At 45.9% G+C, this 27,123-nt stretch overlaps 2 protein-coding genes across 5 annotated transcripts in view; both read right to left on the reverse strand.

Moving 5' to 3' along the window:
• rnf157 (ring finger protein 157) overlaps positions 1-27,123 on the reverse strand; it is a 789,927-nt gene that overhangs the window by 353,429 nt on the left and 409,375 nt on the right. The gene's annotated exons all lie outside the window — the stretch shown is intronic.
• The window catches only part of LOC121293941 (inactive rhomboid protein 2-like), a 110,455-nt gene that overhangs the window by 7,748 nt on the left and 75,584 nt on the right, over positions 1-27,123 (reverse strand). Inside the window, exons 9-16 of the mRNA XM_041217421.1 lie at positions 25,702-25,776; positions 25,455-25,616; positions 24,031-24,134; positions 23,388-23,451; positions 9,337-9,431; positions 9,168-9,243; positions 8,636-8,736; positions 839-992 (exon numbers count right to left, since the gene is read on the reverse strand). Of these exons, the coding sequence (XP_041073355.1) occupies positions 839-992; positions 8,636-8,736; positions 9,168-9,243; positions 9,337-9,431; positions 23,388-23,451; positions 24,031-24,134; positions 25,455-25,616; positions 25,702-25,776 (831 nt within the window). The remainder of the gene's footprint in view (positions 1-838; positions 993-8,635; positions 8,737-9,167; positions 9,244-9,336; positions 9,432-23,387; positions 23,452-24,030; positions 24,135-25,454; positions 25,617-25,701; positions 25,777-27,123) is intronic.

Here is a 27,123-nt window from a genome sequence, read left to right on the forward strand (position 1 = left end):
GGCTGACACTCTGGTGCAGTACTGAGGGAGGCTGACGCTCTGGTGCAGTACTGGGGGAGGCTGACGCTCTGGTGCAGTACTGAGGGAGGCTGACACTCTGGTGCAGTACTTATGGAGTACAGCACTATCAGTGGTGTCATCTTTCAGGTGAGATGTTAAACTGAGGCTCCATTGACCTGCTTGGTGGGTGTAAAAGATCCCATGGCACTCTTTTGAAGAAGATTAGGGTAGTTAATCCCAGTGTCAAATTTGCCCCTCAATCAACATCACATAAACAGATCATCTGGTTATAATAACAATGTTGTTTGTGGGATCTTGCTGTGTGCATATTAGCTGCTGTGTTTGCTACATTACAACAGTGATCACACTTCATTAGATTAAAGCACTTTGAGATGTCTGCTGGTTGTGAAAAGTGCTACATAAATGCAAACCTTACTTTCTCCCTGTAACTTGCCTTCAAATTTGCTCTTCTATATATTTCCCATTAGTTGGTGGATTACAGAATACATCCAGCAATGTAATGGAACCTCTTTGTTTCTCAGCTCTAACCAAATCTTGACACCTGTTGGACATTCTCCCTCTCCAGCATTGTAATATTACACTTAATCAATAATGCCAGACCTTTGCTGCTTTCCCTATCTTTCTGGAATGTCTTGTGTCCAGGAATATATAGTATCCAGAAATAGGCCCCAAAATCTGGATGATGGAGAAATTTGGGCTGCTTTAAAAGATGATATTTTTGTAGGGCCCCCATTTCTGTCTTCAGGGCAGAGGTAGAGCCGACTCATCACACATCCCGTCCACGCAGCCAACCCCAGCCCCTGAACCAGGTGTGTACCTCAGCTCTGTAAGGTAGGGAAATCGCACTCGCCAAGTTGCCCATGATTCCACTCAGGATGTAGATGATTGAAATGCGCAGCCAACCTGCCAACTTCTCCAGGTCCCGAAGAATGCTCATTTGGAAAAGCACAGAGACAAGGCAATGGATAATCCTGCAGAGTGAGAGGCCAGAGAGGGAGAGAGGATGGAGGGCGGTGGGATAGAGAGAGAGAGACACAGAAACCAAAAGTGGGAAAAACAGAGAAATAGAGGAAGAGTTCAAAGTGAAAAGAGTGAGAAATAGTGAAAGAGAGAGAAATCTATTAGTAATGTACAGTCTCACCTTTCCCTTTCAATAAGATATAAACCATATCCTGAATGAAAATCAAGGGCCAGTTCTTCCTGGTCAACTTTACCTTTTTGCACAGAACGTTAGGGATTTCCGGTCCCAGCTCCAGGCTGCAGCCAAGATATTCATGAGGGGTACTGGTGAGGTACTGGTGAGGGTGCTGGTGAAGTGCTAGTGAGGGTACTGGTGAGGTGCTGGTGAGGGGCTGGTGAGGTGCTGGTGAGGGTACTGGTGAGGGCACCAGTGAGGTAATGGTGAGGGCACCAGTGAGGTGCTGGTGAGGGTACTGGTGAGGGTACTGGTGAGGTGCTGGTGAGGTACTGGTGAGGGCACCAGTGAGCTACTGGTAAGGTGCTGGTGAGGGTACTGGTGAGTGTACTGGTGAGGTGCTGGTGAGGGTACTGGTGAGATGCTGGTGAGGTGCTAGTGAGGGTACTGGTGAGGGTACTGGTGAGGTGCTGGTGAGGGTACTGGTGAGGTGCTGGTGAGGGTACTGGTGAAGGTACTGGTGAGGGTACTGGTGAGGTGCTGGTGAGGTACTGGTGAGGGCACCAGTGAGCTACTGGTGAGGTGCTGGTGAGGGTACTGGTGAGGGTACTGGTGAGGTGCTGGTGAGGGTACTGGTGAGGTGCTGGTGAGGTGCTGGTGAGGGTACTGGTGAGGTGCTGGTGAGGGTACTGGTGAAGGTACTGGTGAGGGTACTGGTGAGGTGCTGGTGAGGTACTGGTGAGGGCACCAGTGAGCTACTGGTGAGGTGTTGGTGAGGGTGCTGGTGAGGTGCTGGTGAGGGTACTGGAGAGGGCACCAGTGAGGTGCTGGTGAGGGTACTGGTGAGGTGCTGATGAGGGTATTGGTGAGGTACTGGTGAGGGTACTGGTGAGGTACTGGTGAGGGTACTGGTGAGGTGCTGGTGAGGTGCTGGTGAGGGTACTGGTGAGGTGCTGGTGAGTGTACTGGTGAGGGTACTGGTGAGGGTACTGGTGAGGTGCTGGTGAGGTACTGGTGAGGTGCTGGTGAGGGTACTGGTGAGGTACTGGTGAGGGTACTGGTGAGGTGCTGGTGAGTTGCTGGTGGGGGTACTGGTGAGGTGCTGGTGAGTTGCTGGTGAGGTGCTGGTGAGGTACTGGTGAGGGTACTGGTGAGGTGCTGGTGAGTTGCTGGTGAGGGTACTGGTGAGGTGCTGGTGAGGTGCTGGTGAGGTACTGGTGAGGTGCTGGTGAGGTGCTGGTGAGGTACTGGTGAGGTGCTGGTGAGGTACTGGTGAGGTGCTGGTGAGGAACTGGTGAGGTACTGGTGAGGTACTGGTGAGGTGCTTGTGAGGTACTGGTGAGGTGCTGGTGAGGAACTGGTGAGGTACTGGTGAGGTACCGGTGAGGTGCCGGTGAGGGTACTGGTGAGGGTACTGGTGAGGGTACTGGTGAGGTACTGGTGAGGGTACTGGTGAGGGTACTGGTGAGGGTACTGGTGAGGTGCTGGTGAGGGTACTGGTGAGGTACTGGTGAGGTACCGGTGAGGTGCTGGTGAGGGTACTGGTGAGGTACTGGTGAGGGCACCGGTGAGGTGCTGGTGAGGGTACTGGTGATGTGCTGGTGAGTGCTCCGTGAGGTGATGGTGAGGTACTGGTGAGGGTACTGGTGAGGGTGCTGGTGAGGGTACTGGTGAGGGTACTGGTGAGGTGCTGGTGAGGGTACTGGTGAGGGTGCTGGTGAGGTGCTGGTGAGGGTACTGGTGAGGGTACTGGTGAGGTGCTGGTGAGGGTACTGGTGAGGTACTGGTGAGGTACTAGTGAGGTGCTGGTGAGGTGCTGGTGAGGTGCTGGTGAGGGTGCTGGTGAGGTGCTGGTGAGGGTGCTGGTGAGGGTACTGGTGAGGTGCTGGTGAGGGTACTGGTGAGGATACTGGTGAGGTGCTGGTTAGGGTACTGTTGAGGGTACTGCTGAGGGTACTGGTGAGGTGCTGGTGAGGGTACTGGTGAGGTACTAGTGAGGTGCTGGTGAGGGTGCTGGTGAGGGTACTGGTGAGGTGCTGGTGAGGGTACTGTTGAGGGTACTGGTGAGGTACTGGTGAGGTACTGGTGAGGTGCTGGTGAGGGTACTGTTGAGGGTACTGGTGAGGGTACTGTTGAGGGTACTGGTGAGGTACTGGTGAGGGTACTGGTGAGGGTACTGGTCAGGGTACTGGTCAGGGTACTGGTGAGTTACTGTTGAGGGTACTGGTGAGGTGCTGGTGAGGTACTGGTGAGGGTACTGGTGAGGTACTGGTGAGGTGCTGGTGAGGTGCTGGTGAGTGTACTGGTGAGGGTACTGGTGAGGTGCTGGTGAGGTGCTGGTGAGTTGCTGGTGGGGGTACTGGTGAGGTGCTGGTGAGTTGCTGGTGAGGGTACTGGTGAGGTGCTGGTGAGTTGCTGGTGAGGGTACTGGTGAGGTGCTGGTGAGGTGCTGGTGAGGGTACTGGTGAGGTGCTGGTGAGGTGCTGGTGAGGGTACTGGTGAGGTGCTGGTGAGGTGCTGGTGAGGTGCTGGTGAGGGTACTGGTGAGGTGCTGGTGAGTTGCTGGTGAGGTGCTGGTGAGTTGCTGGTGAGGGTACTGGTGAGGTGCTGGTGAGGTGCTGGTGAGTTGCTGGTGATGGTACTGGTGAGGTGCTGGTGAGTTGCTGGTGAGGGTACTAGTGAGGTGCTGGTGAGGGTACTGGTGAGGTACTGGTGAGGTACTAGTGAGGTGCTGGTGAGGTGCTGGTGAGGTGCTGGTGAGGGTGCTGGTGAGGGTACTGGTGAGGTGCTGGTGAGGGTACTGGTGAGGATACTGGTGAGGTGCTGGTTAGGGTACTGTTGAGGGTACTGCTGAGGGTACTGGTGAGGTGCTGGTGAGGGTACTGGTGAGGTACTAGTGAGGTGCTAGTGAGGGTGCTGGTGAGGGTACTGGTGAGGTGCTGGTGAGGGTACTGTTGAGGGTACTGGTGAGGTACTGGTGAGGTACTGGTGAGGTGCTGGTGAGGGTACTGTTGAGGGTACTGGTGAGGGTACTGTTGAGGGTACTGGTGAGGTACTGGTGAGGGTACTGGTGAGGGTACTGGTCAGGGTACTGGTCAGGGTACTGGTGAGGTACTGTTGAGGGTACTGGTGAGGTGCTGGTGAGGTACTGGTGAGGGTACTGGTGAGGTACTGGTGAGGTGCTGGTGAGGTGCTGGTGAGTGTACTGGTGAGGGTACTGGTGAGGTGCTGGTGAGGTGCTGGTGAGGTACTGGTGTGCTGGTGAGTTGCTGGTGGGGGTACTGGTGAGGTGCTGGTGAGTTGCTGGTGAGGGTACTGGTGAGGTGCTGGTGAGTTGCTGGTGAGGTTCTGGTGAGGGTACTGGTGAGGTGCTGGTGAGGTGCTGGTGAGGTGCTGGTGAGGGTACTGGTGAGGTGCTGGTGAGTTGCTGGTGAGGTGCTGGTGAGTTGCTGGTGAGGGTACTGGTGAGGTGCTGGTGAGGTGCTGGTGAGTTGCTGGTGAGGGTACTGGTGAGGTGCTGGTGAGTTGCTGGTGAGGGTACTAGTGAGGTGCTGGTGAGGTTACTGGTGAGGTGCTGGTGAGTTGCTGGTGAGGGTACTAGTGAGGTGCTGGTGAGGTTACTGGTGAGGTGCTGGTGAGGTGCTGGTGAGTTGCTGTTGAGGATACTGGTGAGGTGCTGGTGAGTTGCTGGTGAGGGTACTGGTGAGGTGCTGGTGAGGTGCTGGTGAGTTGCTGGTGAGGGTACTGGTGAGGTGCTGGTGAGTTGCTGGTGAGGGTACTAGTGAGGTGCTGGTGAGGTTACTGGTGAGGTGCTGGTGAGTTGCTGTTGAGGATACTGGTGTGGTGCTGGTGAGGTGCTGGTGAGGTGCAGAGTGCTGAGGCCCCACCCAATTTGATGTCAGCCAGGGCAGAAATGTCCCTTAAGGTTCAGCAGTTTTATGGTGAGTGTTCTATTTAGTTCTTGAGCTTTTTTTACAAACAATTTTCAATCTTTCTAAGACATTTAATTGCTTTTATAAGTTTGCGTATAAGCTTTTATTTCATGTAAGTAAACATGGAAAAATCTTGAAATGATTTTAAAAAGTACTTAAAATGACATTAATGGTAAAGTAATTGCTCTTGTGAACCTTAAAGTGTTTTATTAAATTACTGACACAAATTGTTGGATTTCCTCAGTTTTTAAATGTCTATACCACTGAATTTATAGCCGCGGTGGGAATTGTTAATCAAGTTTACTTTTAAGTACATTTTGAGGCCCTCCTGATACAGCTTCTGCTGTGAATTACTTCCAGCCCAGATCTACACCTGTACTTAACAGGCATTGAGTGTCTTGGAGTAAATTTCTGGGCAAGATCAAGGCAACTAGTCCAAGTCTACAATGGTGGGGGTTAGTGTCGGAGACATTCAGGCAGGGGTTTAGGCAATGTATCTCTCTACTCATCAGAACTAAGTTTGAAGTTTCCATTTAATTGATGGATCTGTGTCAATGTTGTGTTTATATTGAGGTTATTTTGCCAATTTATATTCTTTAATAGAGATAAATGTTTACACTACACAAGAGAGATTACACATAACCACATAGTCACTTAGCGTTTACAGAATGGAATCAGACCAACCAACTCATCTGATCCATTCTGGCTTTTATGCTCCACAAAAGCCTCCTCCCACTTCTTTCCATCTCAGCCTATTAACATAATCCATTTCTTTCTCCCTCGTGTTTATACAGCTTCCCATTAAATGTATATATACTATTCCCCACAACTACGCTCTGTGGTAGTGAGTTGCACATTCTCGCCACCCTCTGGGTAAAGGAGTTTCTCCTGAATTCCCTATTGGATTTATTAGTCACTATCTTATATTTATGACCTCTAATTCTGGTCTCACCTATAAGTGGAAACATCTTTATTTCTACCCTATAAAACCCTTGCATAATTTTAAAGACCTCTATCTGGTCACCCCTCAAGCTTCTCTTTTCTAAGGAAAAGACCTCCAACCTGTTCAATCTTTCCTGAAAGTATAATCTCCCAGTTCTGGTGTCATTCTAGAAAATCTTTTTTGTACTTTCTCCAGTGCGTCTGTATCCATTTTATTAGATGGATATCAGAACTGTTCACAATATTCCAAATATGGTCTAACCAAGGTTTTATACAAAATTGATATAACTTCTCTGCTTTTCAATTCTATTTCTCTAAAAATGAACCCTGTGCTTTATTAGTTTTGTTTTACCACCTTAATAACCAGCATTGTTACTTTCTGTACTTTGTGTTTCTGTATCCTCAGATCCTTTCTTTCCTCTAGTCCATTCAGAATTTTATTTTACAAAGTAATTATGTTTTTACTTATCCATGAGATGTGAGCAAGGCCAGCATTTATTACCCATCCTTAATTGCCCTTGAGAAGGTGGTGGTGGGCTGCCTTCTTGAGCCGCTGCAGCCCATGTGGTGTAGGTACACCCACAGTGCTGTTAGGGAGGGAGTTCCAGGATTTTGACCCAGCGACAGTAAAGGAACGGCCGATATATTTCCAAGTCAGGATGTTGTATGGTTTGGAGGGGAACTTCCAGGTGGTGGTGTTCCCAAACGGTTTCTGCCCTTGTCTTTCTTGGTGGTAGAGGTCTTGGACTTGGAAGGTGCTATCAAAGGAGCCTTGGCAAGTTGCTGCAGTGTATCTTGTTACATGGGATATACTGCTGCCAGTGTGCACCAGTGTTGGATGGAGTGAATGTGATATGGTGCTGGATGTGGTGTTGATCAAATGGGATGATTTGTCCTTTGAGTATTTTTGGAGTTGCACTCATTCAGGCAAGTGGGAAGTTTTCCATTATATTTCTAATTTGTGCCTTGTAGATGATGTACAGGCTTTGGGGAGTCAAGAGGCAAGTTGCTCACTACAAGTTACACAGGATTCCAAGCCTCTGACTTGCACTTATATAGACAGTCATCACAGCATAGGAAGCCATCCAGCCCATTGAGCTCATGACAGCTCTCTGTACAGTAACCCAATCACTCCATTTCCCCACATTATCCCCATAGTCCCACAAATTTATTTCCCTTAAGTGCCCATCTAATTTCCTGGTGGCATACAACCTGAAAACTCCTGTACTTCCTGCCTCCTCCTACTCTTTCTGAAGATCACTCACTATTCTGAACTCTCACTGCCTGTTGGGTGATCGCCTCCTGGAACGTACGATCCAGGAAACTCTCATCCTCCATGACGCTCTGCAGTGACTCCAGAAATCCTGAGCTCCAGAACAAGCAGCTGGAGAAACTTTCCACATACCTGGTTCCCCCAAAACACATGACATGTCCCTGGCACAGAAATTACCAGCAACAGGTCTCAGCTGCCCACCTATGTTCTAAGAAAAAAATCTCTATCCTCCCTTTACAAGCTAATGAGTACCTTGTAAGAAGCATTCATTTTAATTACTGCCTCTAAGTCTGCCCTGTGCTAATATTCTTCACAATAATTTCCTTAATGTTACACTTACAACTGAAATTTTATAAATTGGTTTAACTAGTTAAGCTATAAATTTAACACTACTTTTTTTCAAGTAGTCAAGCTATAACTTTTTTCCCAGTCCTAGTTTAAACCATCACCCTAATACTCACCAACCAATCACCTACCTGCTATTTTCTGACATCACAACTTACTTTTTTGGAAATGCATGGATCAGATCCATTCCCTTTCCTCTTCTCCCTTTCCTGCTCCCTGTCTCCTCTTCTTTCTCTCTCCATTCCCACTCCTACTCCCTCTCTTTCCCTCACCCTCAAAAAAAAATTCCCTCTCTCCCTTTTTAATCCTTTGCAGCTGCTGCCGAGTCACTAATCTGGTCTGTGCTCTTGTAGCCACAGTATTTATATAATTGGTCCAGTTCCATTTCTGGTCAATGGTAACGTCCAGGATGTTGATAGTGGGGGATTCAGTGATGGTAATGCCATTGAATTTCAAGGGGCGATGGTTAGATTCCCTCTTGTTGGAGATGGTCATTGCCTGACACTTGTGTGCGTGTGAATGTTACTTGCTACTTATTATCACAAGTGATATCCTTATTCTTCCCACCAAAAAATACTACCTTGCATTTATCTATATCGGAGTTAATTTGCCATTTACATACCCATTCTGTGAGTTTATTAATGTCTTCCTGTATTCTGTCACAGTCCTCCTGTGTAATAACTATCATCCCAGTTTGATGTCAGAAACACACAATTAACAACTAGCAATAGTCCTTTAGGGAAGGAAATCTGCCATCCTCATCTGCTCTGGCCTACATGTGACTCCAGACCCACAGCAATGTGGCTGACTCTTAAATGCCCTCTGAACAAGGGCAATTAGGGATGGGCAAAAAATGCTGGCCAGAATCACCCACATCCCACAAGCAAATAAAAAACAATTGCCCACAACAATCTTATCCCTTACACTGGGCACTGTAAGGCATTAGACAAATAGCAATTGGATATAAGTGTGACTATTGCATCTTACCCAGCATGAAGAAAAAGGGAGAGCCAAAGCCTGTAGATTTGATCTGGAACATCTGGATTCAGGAATGGCAACAACCCACACACTTCATCGAGACAGTGAACCTGTAGCACAGACGTTTCATCAGTCACTGAACAAGCCAAAAAATGAGCTTCAACACAGGGTCACTGTTCACCCATAGCTCATTGCAAGCAGCCATGTTATAGTGGAGAACTGACCCCTACTTAGCACAGCCTGTAAACTGTGGGTCAGATAACCAGTGGGATGCTATCCTAGGAATGGACCAATAAAATCTACTGTTTGAGTGTAAGTGAAAGCTGATGTCAGCTGGTTCAGATGCCTCGCCCAACTCTCTGGTTTATCCTGTAGATCTCAGGAGTCACAATCCCTTAGATTCTTGTATCCTGGGGAGCTTCCCTATCATTAAATCTTTGATATCATGACAGAATATTAGCCCAAAATCCTGAGTGTACAAAACACCGATGTGGGTCTGAGCTTCGAGAATAGCATGTGGTTCATTACATTTCAATGTTACCTGTGAACACAAGACTGCTTCCTCATGAAAATATCCCTCCTTAAACTGGCAGTACTCTCTGGTGGTGATTTCACATCTACACAAGAAAAGAGATCAGATTTGCAAAATTACTGAGGAATTAATGGGAAATGACCTCCTCTCCAATGCAGGATAATAAAAAGACACTCACCTGCCCTTTGTCCCAATGCAGCAAGGTCTTCCTTTGATAACACAGTCCAGGTGTATCAGCCCTGTGTGATTCTTCGCTGGCTGATAGGTGCAAATCTGTACAAAGAGCATAGTTTTAGACATCATTTAGGTGCATTTTGTAGATTGCTCCGAGTGATCTTTTAATCATGTATTTTTGAAGAAGTGTCTGTGTGTGAATAAGGTAACTGATGCCTTGTTTACATTACAAGTGTGAAGAAATTGTGAGCCAAAAGTTGTAGTACACGTTAGTATGAACAACATAGAGGGCAGGTCATGAGGTCCTACATTCAGAGCTAGTGAGGCCGTTTGGAGAGGGGGCTTCAGATTCTTGGGACATTGAGACCAGTTCTAGGGCTGCAGGCACCTATTCAAAAGGGATGGGTGTTGCACCTCAACTGGGCTGATACCAATATACTCACGGGGAGGCTCACTTGTGTGGTTGGGGAGTGCTTAAACTAAATGGTAAGAGGGGTGGACACTTTAGTATAAGGGTCTGGCACATATAGGGTTAATGTGGGAGTGAATACAGTACCACCCACACAGTGGTGCAAAAGGACACATGACCCAAATCCAGGGTCAGTCTAGTATTGGACAGAGCCGTGTGTACCAGCCAGCATGGAGACAGCTCCCAGCTTGTACCCTTTATGTATATTTGTAAATAGTTCTAAGAGTCAATGGAGACTTACAGTTAACTACGTATGACTACAAAGACTTCCTCAGACCTACCGAACTGTAACCAACACCCTACATCAGACATTAGCATATAGAAATAGAAAAGAGGAATAAATCACTCAAAGACAAAGACAAATTTAGTCAAGTTTATAATGAATTCACAGAGTGTAGTGAAAAAGGTTGGTGAGCTACAAGAACAAATAGTTGTGTGGGAATATGATGTAGTTACAATGACATAAATGTGGCTTAAAAATGTTGAGAATTGTATCACCGACTATTAAAAGCCAAAATGCCAGATTTTCAAGAGGAAAGGAAAGGGAACCAAAGCCAAGGTTTCTCAGGTGATGAGGGGGATAAAGAATTTGATGAAACAGGGAAAATATGGTGTATGAACCATGTCAGGCAAATTCTTCAAGCGAGAACCAAGCCCAATACAATAAGTTGAGAGGGGAACGTGAAGATGAAAATAAGATTGGCAAAGAAAGAAGATGAGGACAGAATGGCAGTTAACAGAAAAGGCAACCCAAAAATCTTCCACCAGCATGTAAATAATAAGTGAGTAATAAGCATGTAAATAATAAGTGAGTAAGAGGTGGAATGGGTCCTATTAGGGACGAAGAGGGTGACATATGCTTAGAGGCACAGGGCAAGGCTAAAATATTTAATGAATACTTAGTATCAGTTTTTAATAAGTGTGTCAGTGTTACACACAGAACCACGGAATCACAGTGCAGAAGAGGCCCTTCGGCCCATCGAGTCTGCACCGACACGTGAGAAACACCTCACCTACCTACCTAATCCCATTTACCAGCACTTGGCCCATAGCCTTGAATGTTATGAGGTGCCAAGTGCTCATCCAGGTACTTTTTAAAGGATGTGAGGCAACCCGCCTCCACCACCCTCCCAGGCAGCACATTCCAGACCATCACCACCCTCTGGGTAAAAAAGTTTTTCCTCACATCCCCCCTAAACCTCCTGCCCCTCACCTTGAACTTATGCCCCTTGTGACTGACCCTTCAACTAAGGGGAACAGCTGCTCCCTATCCACCCTGTCCATGCCCCTCATCATCTTGTACACCTCGACCAGGTCACCCCTCAGTCTTCTCTGCTCCAACGAAAACAGCCCAAGTCTATCCAACCTCTCTTCATAACTTAAATGTTTCATCCCAGGCAACATCCTGGTGAATCTCATCTGCACCCCCTCCAGTGCAATCACATCCTTCCAATAATGTGGCGACCAGAACTGCACACAGTACTCCAGCTGTGGCCTCACCAAGGTTCTGTACAACTCCAACATGATCTCCCCACTTTTGTAATCTATGCCTTGATTGATAAAGGCAAGTGTCCCATATGCCTTTTTCATCACCCCACTAACATGCCCCTCCACCTTCAGAGACCTATGGACACACACACCAAGGTCACTTTGTTCCTCAGAACTTCCTAGTGTCATGCTGTTCATTGAATACTTCCTTGTCAAATTACTCCTTCCAAAGTGTATCACCTCACACTTTTCAGGGTTAAATTCCATCTGCCACTTATCTGCCCATTTGACCATCCTGTCTATATCATCCTGTAGCCCAAGACACTCAACCTCACTGTTAACCACTGTTAATCTTTGTGACATCCGCAAACTTACTAATCCTACTCCCACATAGTCATCTATGTCGTTTATATAAATGACGAATAATAGGGGACCGAGCACTGATCCCTGTGGTATGCAACTGGACACTGGCTTCCAGTCACTAAAGCATCTTTCTGACATTGCCCTCTGTCTCCTACAACTAAGCCAATTTTGAATCCACCTTATCAAATTACCCTGTATCCCATGTGCCTTTGCCTTTATGAGTCTCCCATGTGGGACCTTGTCAAAGGCTTTGCTGAAATCCATATAAACTACATCAACTACACTACCCTCATCTACACACCTGGTCACTTCCTCAAAACATTCAATCAAATTTGTTAGGCATGACCTCCCTCTGACAAAGCCATGCTGACTATCCCTGATCAAACCTTGCCTCTCCAAGTGGAGATAGTTTCTCTCCTTCAGAATTTTCTCCAGTAGTTTCCCTACCACTGACGTGAGACTCACTGGCCTGTAGTTCCCTGTCTTATCTCTACAACCCTTCTTAAGTAGTGGAACCACATGAGCTGTTCTCCAGTCCTCTGGCACCTCCCCCGTGGCCAGAGAGGAATTAAACATTTGGGTCAGAGCCCCTGCGATCTTCTCCCTTGCCTCCCTCAGCAGTCTGGGACACTAATCATCCAGACCTGGAGACTTGTCCACTTTTCATGGAGGGAATGAATGTTGAAGGTGGTGGATGGGGTGCCAATCAAGCGGGGCTGCTTTGTTCTGGATGGTGTTGAGCTTCTTCAGTTTGTAGGAGCTGCACTCATTCAGGCAAGTGGAGAGTTTTGCATTACATACTATAAATCTGGAATTCAAAGTCTAGTGATGACCATGGAACCATTGTCGATAGTCATAACTGGTTCACTAATGTCCTTTAGGGAAGGAAATCTGCTGTCCTTACCTGGTCTGGCCTACATGTAACCCCAGACCCACAGTAATGTGTTTGACTCTTAACTACCCCCTGAAATGGCCCAGCAAGACACTCAGTTATAATCAACTGTTGAAAAGTCAACAAAAAGGAATGAAACCAGATGGACCACCCAGCATCCACCTAGGCACCAGAGATGACAACAGCGAACCCCACCCTGTCAATCCTGCAAAGTACTTCTTACTAGCATCTGGGGGCTAGTGCCAAAATTGGGAGAGCTGTCTCACAGACTAGTCAAACAACAACCTGTTATACTCATCCTCATGGAATCATACCTTACAGACAATGTCCCAGCCTCCACCTTCACCATCCCTGGGTATGTCCTGTCGCACCGGCAGGACAGACCCAGCAGAGGTGGGGGCACAGTGGTATACAGTCAGGAGGGAGTTGCCCTGGGAGTCCACAACATCAACTCCAGACCCCATGAAGTCTCATGGCATTAGGTCAAACACAGGCAAGGAAACCTGCTAGTTACAACATACCGCCCTCCCTCAGCTGATGAATCAGTGCACCTCCATGTTGAATGCCACTTGGAGGAAGCACTGAGGGTGGCGAGGGTGCAGAGTGCGCTCTGGGCGGGGACTTCAACGTCCATTACAAAGAAAGCTCGGTAGCACCACTACTGACAGAGCTGGCCGAGTCCTAAAGGACATAGCTGCTAGGCTGGGTCTGCAGCAGGTGGTGAGGGAGCCAACAAGAGGGAAAAACATACTTGACCTCATCCTCACCAACCTGCCTGCTGCAGATGCATCTGTCCATGACAGTATTGGCAGGAGTGAACACCACACAGTCCATGTGGAGACAAAAGTCCCACCTTCACATTGAGCATACCCTCCATCGTGTTGAATGGCACTACCACCATGGTAAATAGGATAGATTTCAAACAAGTCTAGTAACCCAAAACTGGGCATCCAGAACTGGGCAGCAGAATTGTACTTGAACACAATCTGCAATCTCATGGCCTGGAAAGTCCTGCCACTCTACCATTACCATCAAGCCAGGGGATCAACACTTGTTCAATGAAGAGTGCAGGGGGTCATGTCAGGAGCAGCACCGGGCATACCTAAGAATGAGGTGTCAAACTGGTGAAGCTACAATAAGGACTACTTGCATGCCAAACAGCATAAGCAGCAAATAATAGACAGAGCTAAGTGATTCCACAACCAGTGGATCAGATCTAAGCTCTGCAGTCCTGCCACATCCAGTTGTGAATGGTGGTGGATAATTAAACAACTCACTCAAGGATCCATCTCGGCCTCCTCTGAAGATCACCAGCATCACAGATGCCAGTCTTCAGCCAATTCAATTCACTCCACGTGATGTCAAGAAATGGCTGAAGGCACTGGATACTGCAAAGGCTATGGGCCCTGACAATATTCCGGCAATAGTACTGAAGACTTGTGCTCCAGAACATATTCGAGTACAGCTACAACACTGGCATCAACCCAGCAAAGTGGAAAATTGCTCAGCTATGTCCTGTACCCAAAAATGCAGGACTAATCCAACCCGGCCGATTACTGTCCCATTGAGCAGAAACTGAACTGGACTAGCCATATAAATACTGTGGCTACAAGAACAGGTCAGAGGCTGGGAATCGTGCGACGAGTAACTCACCTCCTGACTCCCCATAGCCTGTCCACCATCTACAAGGTACAAGTCAGGAGTGTGATGGAATTATCTCCACTTGCCTGGATGCGTGCAGTTCCCACAACACTCAAGAAGCTCAACACCATCCAAAACAAAGCTGCCCGCTTGATTGGCACCCCTTCCACAAACATTCACTCCCTCAACCATCAAAGCACAGTAGCAGCAGTGTGTGTACCATCTACAAGATGCACTGCAGCAACTCACCAAGTGTCCTTAGGCAGCACCTTCCAAATCCACGAATGCTACCATCTGGAAGGACAAGGGCAACAGATACCTGGGAACACCACCACCTGGAAGTTCCCCTCCAAGCCACCCACCATCCTGACTTGGAAATATAACACCGTTCCTTCACTGCTGCTGGGTCAAAATCCTTGAACTCCCTCCCTAACAGCACTGTGGATGTACCTACACCTCATGGACTGCAGTGGTTCAAGAAGGCAGCTCACCACCACCTTCTCAAGGGCAGTTAGGGATGGGCAATAAATGCTGGCTGAGTCAGCGATGCCCATATCCTGTAACTTAATTTTTAAAAATATTCCTGACTTTGCCTTATTGATAGTGGACAGGATTCAGGAAGTCAGAAGCGAGTTATTTGCTGCAGAATTCCCAGCCTCTGGCATGCACTTGTAGCTACAGTATTTATACGGCTAGTCCATTCAGGTTCTGATCAATGGTTAACTCCAGGATGTTGATGATGGGGATACAGTGATGGTAATGCCATTGAATGTCAAGGGCAGATGGTTAAATTCTCTCTTGTTGGAGATGGCCATTGCCTAGCACTTGTGTGGCGCAAATGTTACTTGCTACTTAGCAGCCCAAGCCTGAATGTTGTCCAGGTCTTGCTGCATTTGGACATGGACTGCTTGAGCTATGGTTGCGCCTAGGAAACTATTCTGAGGGATGCGTACAGAGATATGCTGGGAATGAGATGATTATCTCCAACAACCACAAACATCTTCCTTTGTGTTAGGTAGACTCCAACCAGTGGAGAGTTTTCCTCCTGATTCCCATTGACTCCAAGATTAGACTGATGAGGTGGTGATTGGTCATGTTGGATTTGTCTTGCCTTTTGTGGACTGGCCCTCATTTGTTTCCCATCCCTAACTACCCTCATACTGATAAAAACAAAAAAACTGCGGATGCTGGAAATCCAAAACAAAAACAGAATTACCTGGAAAAACTCAGCAGGTCTGGCAGCATCGGCGGAGAAGAAAAGAGTTGACGTTTCGAGTCCTCATGACCCTTCGACAGAACTTGAGTTCGAGTCCAGGAAAGAGCTGAAATATAAGCTGGTTTAAGGTGTGTGTGTGGGGGGTGGAGAGATAGAGAGAGAGAGAGGTGGGGGGGGGCGCGGTGTGGTTGTAGGGACAAACAAGCAGTGATAGAAGCAGATCATCAAAAGATGTCAACGACAATAGTACAATAGAACACATAGGTGTTAAAGTTAAAGTTGGTGATATTATCTAAACGAATGTGCTAATTAAGAATGGATGGTAGGGCACTCAAGGTATAGCTCTAGTGGGGGTTTTTTTAATAATGGAAATAGGTGGGAAAAGGAAAATCTTTATAATTTATTGGAAAAAAAAAGGAAGGGGGAAACAGAAAGGGGGTGGGGATGGGGGAGGGAGCTCACGACCTAAAGTTGTTGAATTCAATATTCAGTCCGGAAGGCTGTAAAGTCCCTAGTCGGAAGATGAGGTGTTGTTCCTCCAGTTTGCGTTGGGCTTCACTGGAACAATGCAGCAAGCCAAGGACAGACATGTGGGCAAGAGAGCAGGGTGGAGTGTTAAAATGGCAAGCGACAGGGAGGTACTGAGTGGCTTGTTCGGCCATTTCAGAGGATAGCTAAGGGTCAACCACATTGCCGTGAGTCTGGAGTCATGTGTAGGCCACATTGGGTAAGGATGGTAGATTTCCTTCTCTAAAGGACATTAGTAACCAGATGGGTTTTTCCAACAATCAATGATTGTTTAATGGCACCAATACTGAGAGTAGTTTTCATTTCCAGATTTTTAAAAGTAATTAATCACATTTAAATTCCACTAGCTGCCCTGGTGTCATTTGAACCCATGTTCCCAGGGTGTTAGCCTGGGCATCCAGATAACTAGACTAGTGACATTACGACCTCACCACCGTTTCCCTGGAGATGCCAGAATTGCAGCTGTATTGAAACATATAGGCCAGGAGCACGGCTATTTCTGGAGCACGTCTTCAGTTCTATTGCCCGAATGTTTTCAGGGCCCATAGCCTTTGCAGTATCCAGTGTCTTGATATCACGTGGAGTGAATTGAATTGGCTGACAACTGGCATCTGTGATGCTGGGGACTTCTGGAGGAGGCCGAGATGGGTCATCCACTCAATACTTCTGGCTGAAGATAGTTGTATATGCTTCAGCCTTGTCTTTTGTACTGAAGTGCTGGGCTCCCCCTTTATTGAGGATGGGGATATTTTGTGGAGCTTCCTCCTCCTTAAGGTATGGCAGAGCAGCTCAACTGGGTGGAATGTGCCTCCTGTGGAATGTGGGAAGTCATGGTCACACCATGTGTCCTAGACAAACACATCTGCAGGAAGTGTCACCAGCTGCAGAAGCTTGCGTTCTGGGTTTCAGAACTTGAATGGTGGCTGGAGTCATTGTGGTGCATCCGTAAGGCAGGGAACAGCATGGACAGCATGGTTAGAGAAGCGAGCACACTGCAGGTTAGAAGCATGCCGACAGAGAGGTAATGGATGACTGCTAGGCAGTCTAAGAGAACCAGGCAGCTAGTGCCGGAGTCCCCTGAGTCTATCATTTTGGATGCTGGTGAAGGCGCTGGTTTCTCAGAGGATTGCAGGATAAGCGAAGCCCGTGACACCATGGGAGGCTCAGCTGCAGAGGAGGGGAGGAGGGAGTATGGAAGAGCAATAGTGATAAGGATTCGTTAGTTAGGGGAGCAGAGGGCATTTCTGCAGCCGTAGGTGTAGCTCCAGGGTAGTATGTTGCCTCCCTGTGCCAGTGTCAAGGATGTTACAGAGCGGATGCAGGACATTCTTCTGTGGTAGGGTGAACAGTCAGAGGTCATGGTCGACACTGGTACCAACAACAAAGGTAAGATGAGCAATGCGGTCCTGAAAGCAGATCTTAGGGAGTTAGGAAAGAAATTTAAAAGCAGGACCTCAAATCAGTGATCTCAGGATTACTCCCAGTGCTGTGTACTAGTGCACAGAAATAGAAGGATTGAGCAATTGAACATTTGGCTGGAGAATTAGTGCAGGAGGGAGGGCATCAGGTTTCCGAGGCATTGGGACCAGTCCTGGGGCAGGTGGGTCCTGTACAAGATGGACGGGTTACACCTTAACAGGACTGGGACTAAAATTCCTTGCAGAGAGATTTGCTAGTGCTGCAGGGAGGGTTTAAATTGGGTTGACAGGGGGTGGAAACCTAAGATGGAGTTTAGATTGGAAGCAAAACTGATAACTGGAAGTAGAAAAGTAGTAAGTGAAATTAGACGGCAGACAAAGCAAAGGTAAGTATCAAATAGGATCAGAATGCGGAATAATGTTAAAGAGACAAAGTTAAGGGCATTCTATCTGAATGCACACAGCATTTGCAACAAGGTAAGATGATTTGAAGGCACAAATCGAGGTAAATGGGTATAATTTAATTGCCATTACAGACACGTGGCTAGAGGGTGAGTGAGACTGGGAACTGAATATTCGAGGATATTCCTCATTTAGGAAGGATTGGCAAAAAGGAAAATGAGGTGGTGTAGTGCAGTTTATAAGGGGTAAGATCAGTATATTAGTGAGAGGGGAACTTAGGTCAAAGGATCAAGATGTAGAATCGGTTTGGGTGGAGCTAAGAAACAGCAAGAGGGAACAAATATTGGTGGGAGTTGTTTATAGGCCGCCAAATTGGGGTGGTGACTTTGGGCATGATATATATCAGGAAATTAGAGCCACATGGAACATGGATAATACAGTAATAATGGGCAGCTTCAATTTACATCTAGGCTGGGTAAACCTAATTACCACTAATACTGTGGAGGATGAATTCCTGGAGTGTGTACGAGATGGGTTTCTGAAGCAGTATGTTGAAAAACCAATGGGGATTGAGCTATTTTAGATTTAGTATTGTGTAATGAGAAAAGGAAAATTAATAACCTCATTGTAAAGGAGCCTTTAGGAAATAGTGACCATAATATGGTAGAATTTTACATGTAGTTTGAAAGAGATAAAGTTCATTCTGAAGCTAGAGTCTTAACTCTAAACAAAGGAAACTATGAAGGTATGATGGGCAAGTTTCCTATGGCAGATTGGGAAAATACACTAAAAACTTGACTGTATACAGTGAATGGCTAGTATTTAAAGAAATATTAATGGTCTATAACAAATATACATTCCTCTAAGACATAAAAACCCAACAGGAAAGGTGAATCAACTGTGGCTAACAAAAGAAGTTAAAGATTGCATTGGACCAAAGGAAGTGGCTGATAAGGCTGCCAGAAAGAATGTTAAACCCGAGGATTGGGCACAATTTAGAATCCAGCAAAGGAGGACCAAGAAACTGAGAAAGAAAAGGGAAAGAGAATATGAATGCAAGCTAGCTAGAAACATAAAGGCAGACTGTAAAAGCTTCTTGAGGTATGTGGAAAGGCAAATATTAGCAAGGACAAATGTGTGTCCATTACAGTGGAAACAGGAGAATTTATAATGGAGAGTAAGGAAATGACGGAAAAGCTAAACAATTACTCTGTGTCCATCTTCATGGAGGAAGATACAGAAAATCTCTCAGAAATACTAGGAAACCAAGGGGCTTGTGAAAATTAGGAACTGAAAGAAATTAATATTAATAAAGAGGTATTTAGAGGAGAGAGAAAACGGAGAACTACAGACCTGTTAGTTTGACATCAGTAGTAGGTAAGATGTTAGAATCTACCATAAAGGGTGTGATAACAAGACACTTGGAAAATAATGATAGAGTTGGGCAAAGTCAACATGGATTTATGAAAAGGAATCATGTTTGACAAACCTACTGGAGTTTTTTGAGAATGTTACTTGTAGCATAGATAGAGAGTCGGTGGATGTGGTGTATTTGGATTTTCAGAAAGCTTATGATAAGGTCCCACAGGTTAGTAAACAAAATTAGAGCACATGGGGTTGGTGGGAATATATTGTTATGGACTGAGAATTGGTTAACAGACAGTAGGAATAAATGGGTCGTTTTCAGGTTGGCAGGCAGTGACTGATGAGGTACCACAATATCAGTGCTGGGGCCACAGCTATTCACAATCTATATAAATGATTTGGATGTGAGGACCAAATATAATGTTTCCAAATTTGCTGATGACACAAAACTAGGTGGGATTGTGAGTTGTGAGGAGGATGCATGAAGGCTTCAAGGGGATTCAGACAGGCTGAGTGAGTGGCCAAGAACGTGGCAGATGGAATAGAATGTGAATAACTGTGAATTATACACTTTGGGAGAAATAAAACAGAAAGGCAGAGTACTTCTTAAATAGTGAGAGGTTAGGAAGTGCGGGTGTACAAAGGGACCTGGATGTCCTTGTTCATGAGTCACTAAAAGCTAACATGCAGGTGCAGCAAGCAATAAGGAAGGCGAATGGTATGTTGACCTTCATTGCAAGGGGATTTGAGTACAGGACTAAAGATGTCTTACTGCAGTTATATAGAGCCTTGGAGAGACTGTACCTGGAGTATTGCGTACAGTTTTCTTATCTAAGTTTCCTTACCTAAGGAAGGATATACTTGACATAGAGGGAGTGCAACAGAGGGTCACCAGGTCGTGACAGGGTGCATGTGGATAGAATGTTTCCCCTGGCTAGTGAGTCTAGAACCAGGGGACACAGTCTCAGAATAAGGGGTAGGCCATTTAAGACTGAGATGGGGAGGAATTTCTTCATTTAGAGGGTTGTGAATCTTCAGAATTCTCCACCCCAGAGAGCAGTCATTGAGTATGTTCAAGACAGAAATCGATAGAATTCTGGAGACTAATGACACCAAGGGATATGGGGATAGTGCAGGAAAGTGGCATTGAGATAGATGATCATCCATGATCTAACTGAACGGTGGAGCAGGCTCAATGGGCTGAATGACCTACTCCTGCTCCTATGTTCCAGTTAATTGGTTAATTGTCTACTATCATTCATGAATGGATGTGGCAGGACTGTGGAGTTTTGATCTAATCCATTGGTTGTGGGATTGCTTGGCTCTGTCTATCACATTCTGCTTCTGCTGTTTGGCACATAAGTAACCCTGTGTTGCAGCTTCACCAGGTTGACACCTGATGCTGCTCCTGACATGCCCTCCTGTCCTCTTATTTGAACAGGGTTGATCCCATAGCTTGAAGGTAATGGCAGAGTGAAGGATACACTGGGCCGTGCACTTACAGATTATGGTTGTATCCAATTCTGCTGCTGTTGATGACACACAGTATGCCATGGATGCCCAGTCTTGAGTTGCTAGATGTATTCTAAATCTATCCCAGTCAACAAGGCAGTGGTGCCACAACACGATGGAGGGCATCTTAAATGTGGAGATGGGACTTTGTTTCGACAAGGACTGTGTGGTGGTCACTCCTACCAATATTGTCACGGACAGATGTATCTGCGACAGGGAGCTTGGTGACAATGAGGTCAAGTAGGTCTTTCCCACTTGTTGGTTGCCTCACCACCTGCTACAGACCCAATATGGCTGACATATCCTTAGGACTCAGCCGGCTTGGTCAGTTGTGGTCTACCAAGCCGTTCTTGATGATAGATATTGAAGTCCCTACTCATAGTACATCCTGCACTTGCCATTCTGTGTTTCTTCCAACTGGTGTTCAACATGGAGGAGTGCTGATTCATCAGCTGACTTGGGGGAGTAGGGAAGCAGGCAGTAAGCGGTAATCAGAAGGACGTTTCCTTGTCCATGTTTGACCTGATGCCTCAAGACTTCATGGGTCTGGAATCAATGTTGAGGTCTTCCAGGGCTACTCCCTCCTGCCTGTATATCACTGTGTCATGACCTTGTAGGGTCTATCCTGCTGGTGGGAGAGGACATACCAGGGGTGATGATGGTGGTTCCAAAGCCAGTTCTGAAGAAGGGTCATATTGGACTGAAACATTAACTCTGTTTCCCACTCCACAGGTGCTGCCTATGTATTGAGGGCCAGGTGATAACTTGCATGGGTTCTCATGTAGCTTTAAATGAAGAAGTTTGGCCAGAACCCAAGTAATCACCTCAATGTTCACAAATCGTAAACTCATGGAGTCATTATGGCACAGAAGGAGACCATTCAGCCTATCAAGTCCATGTTAACTCTCTGTACAACCATCCAGTCAGTGCCATTCCCCCGTTCTTTCCCTATAGCCCTGTAAGCTTAATTCTATCAAGTGCCCATCCAATTTCCTTAGATTAGTCAAATATGATCTGCCTTTTACAAATCTGTGCTGGCTCCTCGATCTCCAAGTGCTTATTGACTCTTTCCCTGATTATTGTTACTCAAATCTTACCCACCACTGACCACTCTGTAGCTACTCGGACTGTCCTTACAGCCTTTCTTCAACAAGGGTGTCATATTTGCCACTCTCCAATCCTCTGGCACCTCTTCCATATCCAGTGAAGATTGGAAGATTATGGTAAGTCCTTCCGCTATCTCCACCCCCACTAGGGAAGTGGTGACATAGTGGTATTGACATTGGACTGGTATTCCAGAGGCCCAGGGTAATGTCCTGGGGACCCGGGTTTGATGGCAAAATTTGAATTCAATAAAAATTTGAAATTTAAAAAGTTTGATGATGACCATGAAACCATTGCTGGTTCGCTAATGAACCCATGCAAGTTATCACCTGGCCCTCAATGCATGGGTCTTTAACTGTGCCGACAAAGCTTTATGGTAACTAGTCTTGGACACCTTTTCATTGAAAGACCATTTAAAATTGGTTTCACGACTTTTATACTTTCATTTACAGGATATGAGCAATTCTGGCCAGCATTTGTCATGCATCCCTAATTGCCCTTGGTGGTGAGCTGCCTTCTTGAACCGCTGCAGTCCATGTGGTGTAGGTACACACACACACTGCTGTTAGGAAGGGAGTTCCAGGATTTTGACCCAGCGACAGTGAAGGAACGGCGATATATTTCCAAGTCAGGATGGTGAATGGCTTGGAGGGGGACTTCCAGGTGGTGGTGTTCCCATCTATCTGCTGCCCTTGTCCTTCTAGATGGTAGTGGTCATGGGTTTGGAAGGTGCTGTCTAAGGAGCCTTGGTGAATTCCTGCAGTGCATCTTGTAGATGGTACACACACTGCTGCTACTGTGCATCGGTGGTGGAGGGAGTGAATGTTTGTGGATGTGGTGCCAATCAAGCGAGGCTGCTTTGTCCTGGATGGTGTCAAGCTTTTTGAGTGTTGCTGGAGCTGCACTCATCCAGGGAAGTGGGGAGTATTCCATCCCACTCCTGACTTGTACCTTGTAGATGGTGGACAGGCTTTGGGGAGTCAGGAGGTGAGTTACTTGCAACAGGATTCCCAGCCTCTGACCTGCTCTTGTAGCCACAGTATTTATATGGCTGGTCCAGTTCAGTTTCTGGTCAATGGTAACCCCCAAGGTGTTGATGACAAAGCAAAGAATCTTGAACTTGTGTTTTGAGATACTACAGCATCATGAATTCTCCCCACCATCCATCATAGGATTACATTGGATATACGGTACAGAAACAAACCATTCAGCCCAAACAGTCCCCATTCCAGTTTTTATGCTCTATTCGAATCTCTTCCATCTTGCTTCATCTAAATCTAACATCAGAACCTTGTGTTCCCTTCAGCCTTGTATTCTCGCCTTGCTTCTCCTTAGATCTACACCATTCACTCCAACCACTCCCTGTGGGAGTGAGCTCCACATTCTCACCACTCTCTGGGTAAAGACGTTTCTCCTGAATTCCCTATTAGATTTTTGTGACCATCTTGTATTGACAGCCTCTAGTTCTGCTCTTCCCCACAAGAGGAAACATTCTCTGTATCCACTCTAACAAAACCTTCATAATTTTAAAGACTTTTATTAGGTCACCCCTCAGCTTTCTTTCTTCAGGAGAGAAGAGACCCAGCCTGTCAATCTTCTCCTGATATGTATACCCATGCATTCCTGGTATCTCGAACATTATCACGGCAAAACTCACAGGCCATTGAGTAATGTCATCCTCCCAGGTGTGTGGTTCCGCAGAGGCAGGCTCCTCACATGTTCTACACAAGACAGCACAGTTAGTCTCACAAGTCTGTTTTAAATTCATTCTCAATGTATAGGTGTCACTGACAAGACCAACATTTATTACCAATTCCTGAACACTGGCTCAAAATGTTAATTTTGTTTCTCCCTCCCCAGATGCTGCCAGACCTGCTGAGTTTTTCCAGCACTTTCTGTTTTATTTCAGATCTCCAGCATCTGCAGTGTTTTGCGTTTATTGTTATTGTGGTAGCTGAGTGACTTGCTAGACCATTTTAAGAGGCTCTTAAGAATCAACAACATTGGTATGGAACTGGAGTCACTCAGTTGAGAAGGAAATATTTCATCCTTAATTACAGAATTATAGTGGACTTTTATGAAGATCTGAAGGCTTCATGATCACCATTACTGACTCCAGCTTTTTCATCCAGATAAAACTCAGCAGGTATTGGGAAAGCATCACAGAGACATTGGGCCAATATTGGGGCACTGCTAGGAAAGTATTGAGATTGTGGGGGTTGGGGAAAGGATATCAGGGTGAGATTTTGCCAACTAATGTTTTAACTGATGTTAACTACCAGATACCAGCTTTCACATGCCTTGGGTCTTGATGGCAGACTGCTCCTGATGATCTGCTCTGATTGGCGGATTCCAGGAAGGGAGCCTGGAAGTTCGGCCATTTTACAAATGTAGCAAGTGTTTCCTGTATTTTCAAAGAGAAAACGTTAGCAAGTCACAGAAATTGTTTTGTGATTGGACAGTTCTATTCCTGTAGTGAGGGAGATAAAGTATTGTATCTTACAAGAAGATCTGGGCTGGGTTTCTGACATCAGACTTTGTGAAATGTGAGCATAAATACATTAATCATTGATGAAACTGTCTACACAAGACATAGGAGCAGGAGTAGACCATATGATCACCAAGCCTGCTCCCACCACTTAATACGATCAAGGCTGATCTAAGGTTTCAACTCCATTTTCCCACCTTGATTCCCTTAGAGACAAAAATCTGTCTGTCCCAGCCTTAAATATGCTCAAAGATGGAGCACTACAACCCTCACCACAACCCTCTGGCGTAGAGAATTCCAAAAATTCACAATCATTTGAGTGAAGAAATTTCTCCTCATCTCAGTTCTAATTGATCGCTCACTTATCCTGAGACTGTCCCCCTTGTGTTCTAGATTCCACAACCTCTCAGTGGGATCACCTCTCATTCTTTTAAATTCCAGAGAATATAGATCCAATTTACTCTGCCTCTCATAGGACAACCCTGTTCGCTGTTCTGTCTCCAATATATCCTTCCTTAAATATGGAGACCAAAACTACACACAGTACTCCATTGTGATCTCTTAAAGCCCTGTACAATTGGAGCAAGACTTCTTTATTCCTGTACTCCAATCACCCCACAATAAAGGCCAATATGCCATTGCCTCACTAATTGTTTGTTGTACCTACATGCTAACTTTTCAGTTCCTTGTACGAGCATACCCAAGTCTCTCCGAACATCAACGTTTACAAGTTCCACGCCTTTTAAAAAACTATTCTGCTTTTCTATTCTTAAGACTAAAATGAATAGCCTCACATATCTCCACGGGGTCCATCTGCCATCTTGAGTCTGTCTGACTCTTCTTCAGACTCAAAATGTTAACTCTCTCTCTCCACAGATGCTGCCAGACCTGCTTAGTTTTTCCAGCACTTTCTTTGTTTATATATATATTACTCCCTGTCTCTTTGTGTAAGTCATTCATATAGGTTGTAGATAGCTGAGGCCCCAGCACTAATCCTTGTGGCCTGGAGGGGAATCAAAGAGTTCACAAACATCAAATGAATTTGAGTTGCAGACAACAAATCACTTCAGGTGTATATATGGAAGCAAGACTGTCTGAAAGCAGACATCTCAAATACAAGTGGGAGAGGGGTGAAATCCACATCCAGGTGACAAGGTTTAGTCTGGGGTTTGGTCATTAATGTTTGATTGAAAGACAAGGTAAATGACACAAGTTAGTCAAGATGCTCAAACATACCGAACAATCTTCCTCCAACGTCTGTATACAGCCAGAGTTATCATTTTGAACACAACAGCCAGAGTTCCTCTCCTGATTTCTCTCCTTCTCAATGAGTTTTGAGATGGATTGGTCCCTCCGTAAACAGGGAGAAAACTTTGCTCCAAGATGAATGAGAGCAACCTGCAAAAAGTCAAGTGTCTGGTATCTCACTGTGTCTGTTAATAAATCAGATCAGCTGAAGCTTTACACATCATTACCTACTCACCGAGCTAGGTCCAATCCAGAAGTTCTCTTGCTGGATGTGTTGCACACTCTCGTATATCCCTTTATTCCTCAACACCTGAAAAAATTGAATTAATACCGAACTTTTGTTGCCATTATTTCTGCTTTTTGACACCTACTTTAATTTGAATTTATATTCACTAATGCCCCAAGTTGTGGGGACAAATTGGTTTTGAGTAAGATGGTAAAGCAGCTAATTCCAGTGTAACAGCCTGACATCAACGACAAGAACTATTTCACCACAGTCTTTCTCCAAATAAACAGCTTAGAATGGAAGAGTCCTAAATTAGCTCACATGCATATTTTTCCCAACTCAAGTTAAATATGACTTTTTAAAAACAGGATGAAGGGAGAATAAAAAACTAACAAAACAGCAGTGTGCAAATTCTACTGCCTGCTCTGGGGGCTGCAGCTTGAGCCAGTCGTGGGGAAGGAAAGTGTCTCAGCTTCCCTGAAAAAGTGAAGGAATGCCCATGATCCAGCCCCAAGAGTAAGAACATTTTCCTTATTGCAGGAAATTCTTAGTTAAACGGTCCTCCTTAATAGTCTCACCTCACAAAAATGGGCTCAGTAGGCCTATCCCAAGAGAGAAATGAGCAGGGGGGCAAGGTAGGAGGGGCTAGGGGAAGGAGGTGAAACAGGGTCGGAGACGGGAAAGCGGGCTATGAGTATTATATTCCTGATTCCGGTGAAGGAAGGAAGGAAACAGAGCCAGTCTTTTCTTGGAATAGATTTTATTCACAGAGTGAAATATGACAGGTATATATCCTCTTACTCCACTCTACTCCTGTGGCAATAAGTGTGGAGGGAAAGAAGAGAGGCAGGGTGAGAGAGGGGAGAAGGGAGGGGAAAATCAAAGGAGGGGAACTGGGGGAACCAGTGCGGGGATGGGGGAGAGTTTCCATTGGAAAATTAAGGTCCTAAACAGGTTGGTAGGAATGGGTTGCAATGGGATATGTTGAATGCCCAGCTAACCAAAGATCATCTGATTGGCCTCACCTCAGCTCATAATTTAATTATCCCTTCAAAATCCATCCCTCCAATTCCATAAACTCCTATTGAAACCCATTCCTACCCAACAATTATCCTAATTCTCCAATTAATGCCTATTCCCCTTCTCTAATATTCCCGTTATCATATTTCATTTTGACCATTCCAAGCAGCTTTGATTCTGCTCCTCTGACGGGCAGGTTACTGTACATATTGGTCACTCTCAGACCAAAGCAAATGCTGATACAAGCCTTAACCTTTCTGTCACAAACTTAATCCACGTCCTATAGACCAACTTTCCTAGCTTAATTTGAAGTAACATTCTGGGGATGAAATAAAATGAATCTGGAGGAAGGAAACAAACATCTCCTTTGACTAGTTGGACCAAATGGCAGGGATTCTGTACGTTCTGTGT

This window comes from Carcharodon carcharias, chromosome 22, assembly GCF_017639515.1.
Source record: "Carcharodon carcharias isolate sCarCar2 chromosome 22, sCarCar2.pri, whole genome shotgun sequence".
NCBI classification, from domain to species: domain Eukaryota; kingdom Metazoa; phylum Chordata; class Chondrichthyes; order Lamniformes; family Lamnidae; genus Carcharodon; species Carcharodon carcharias.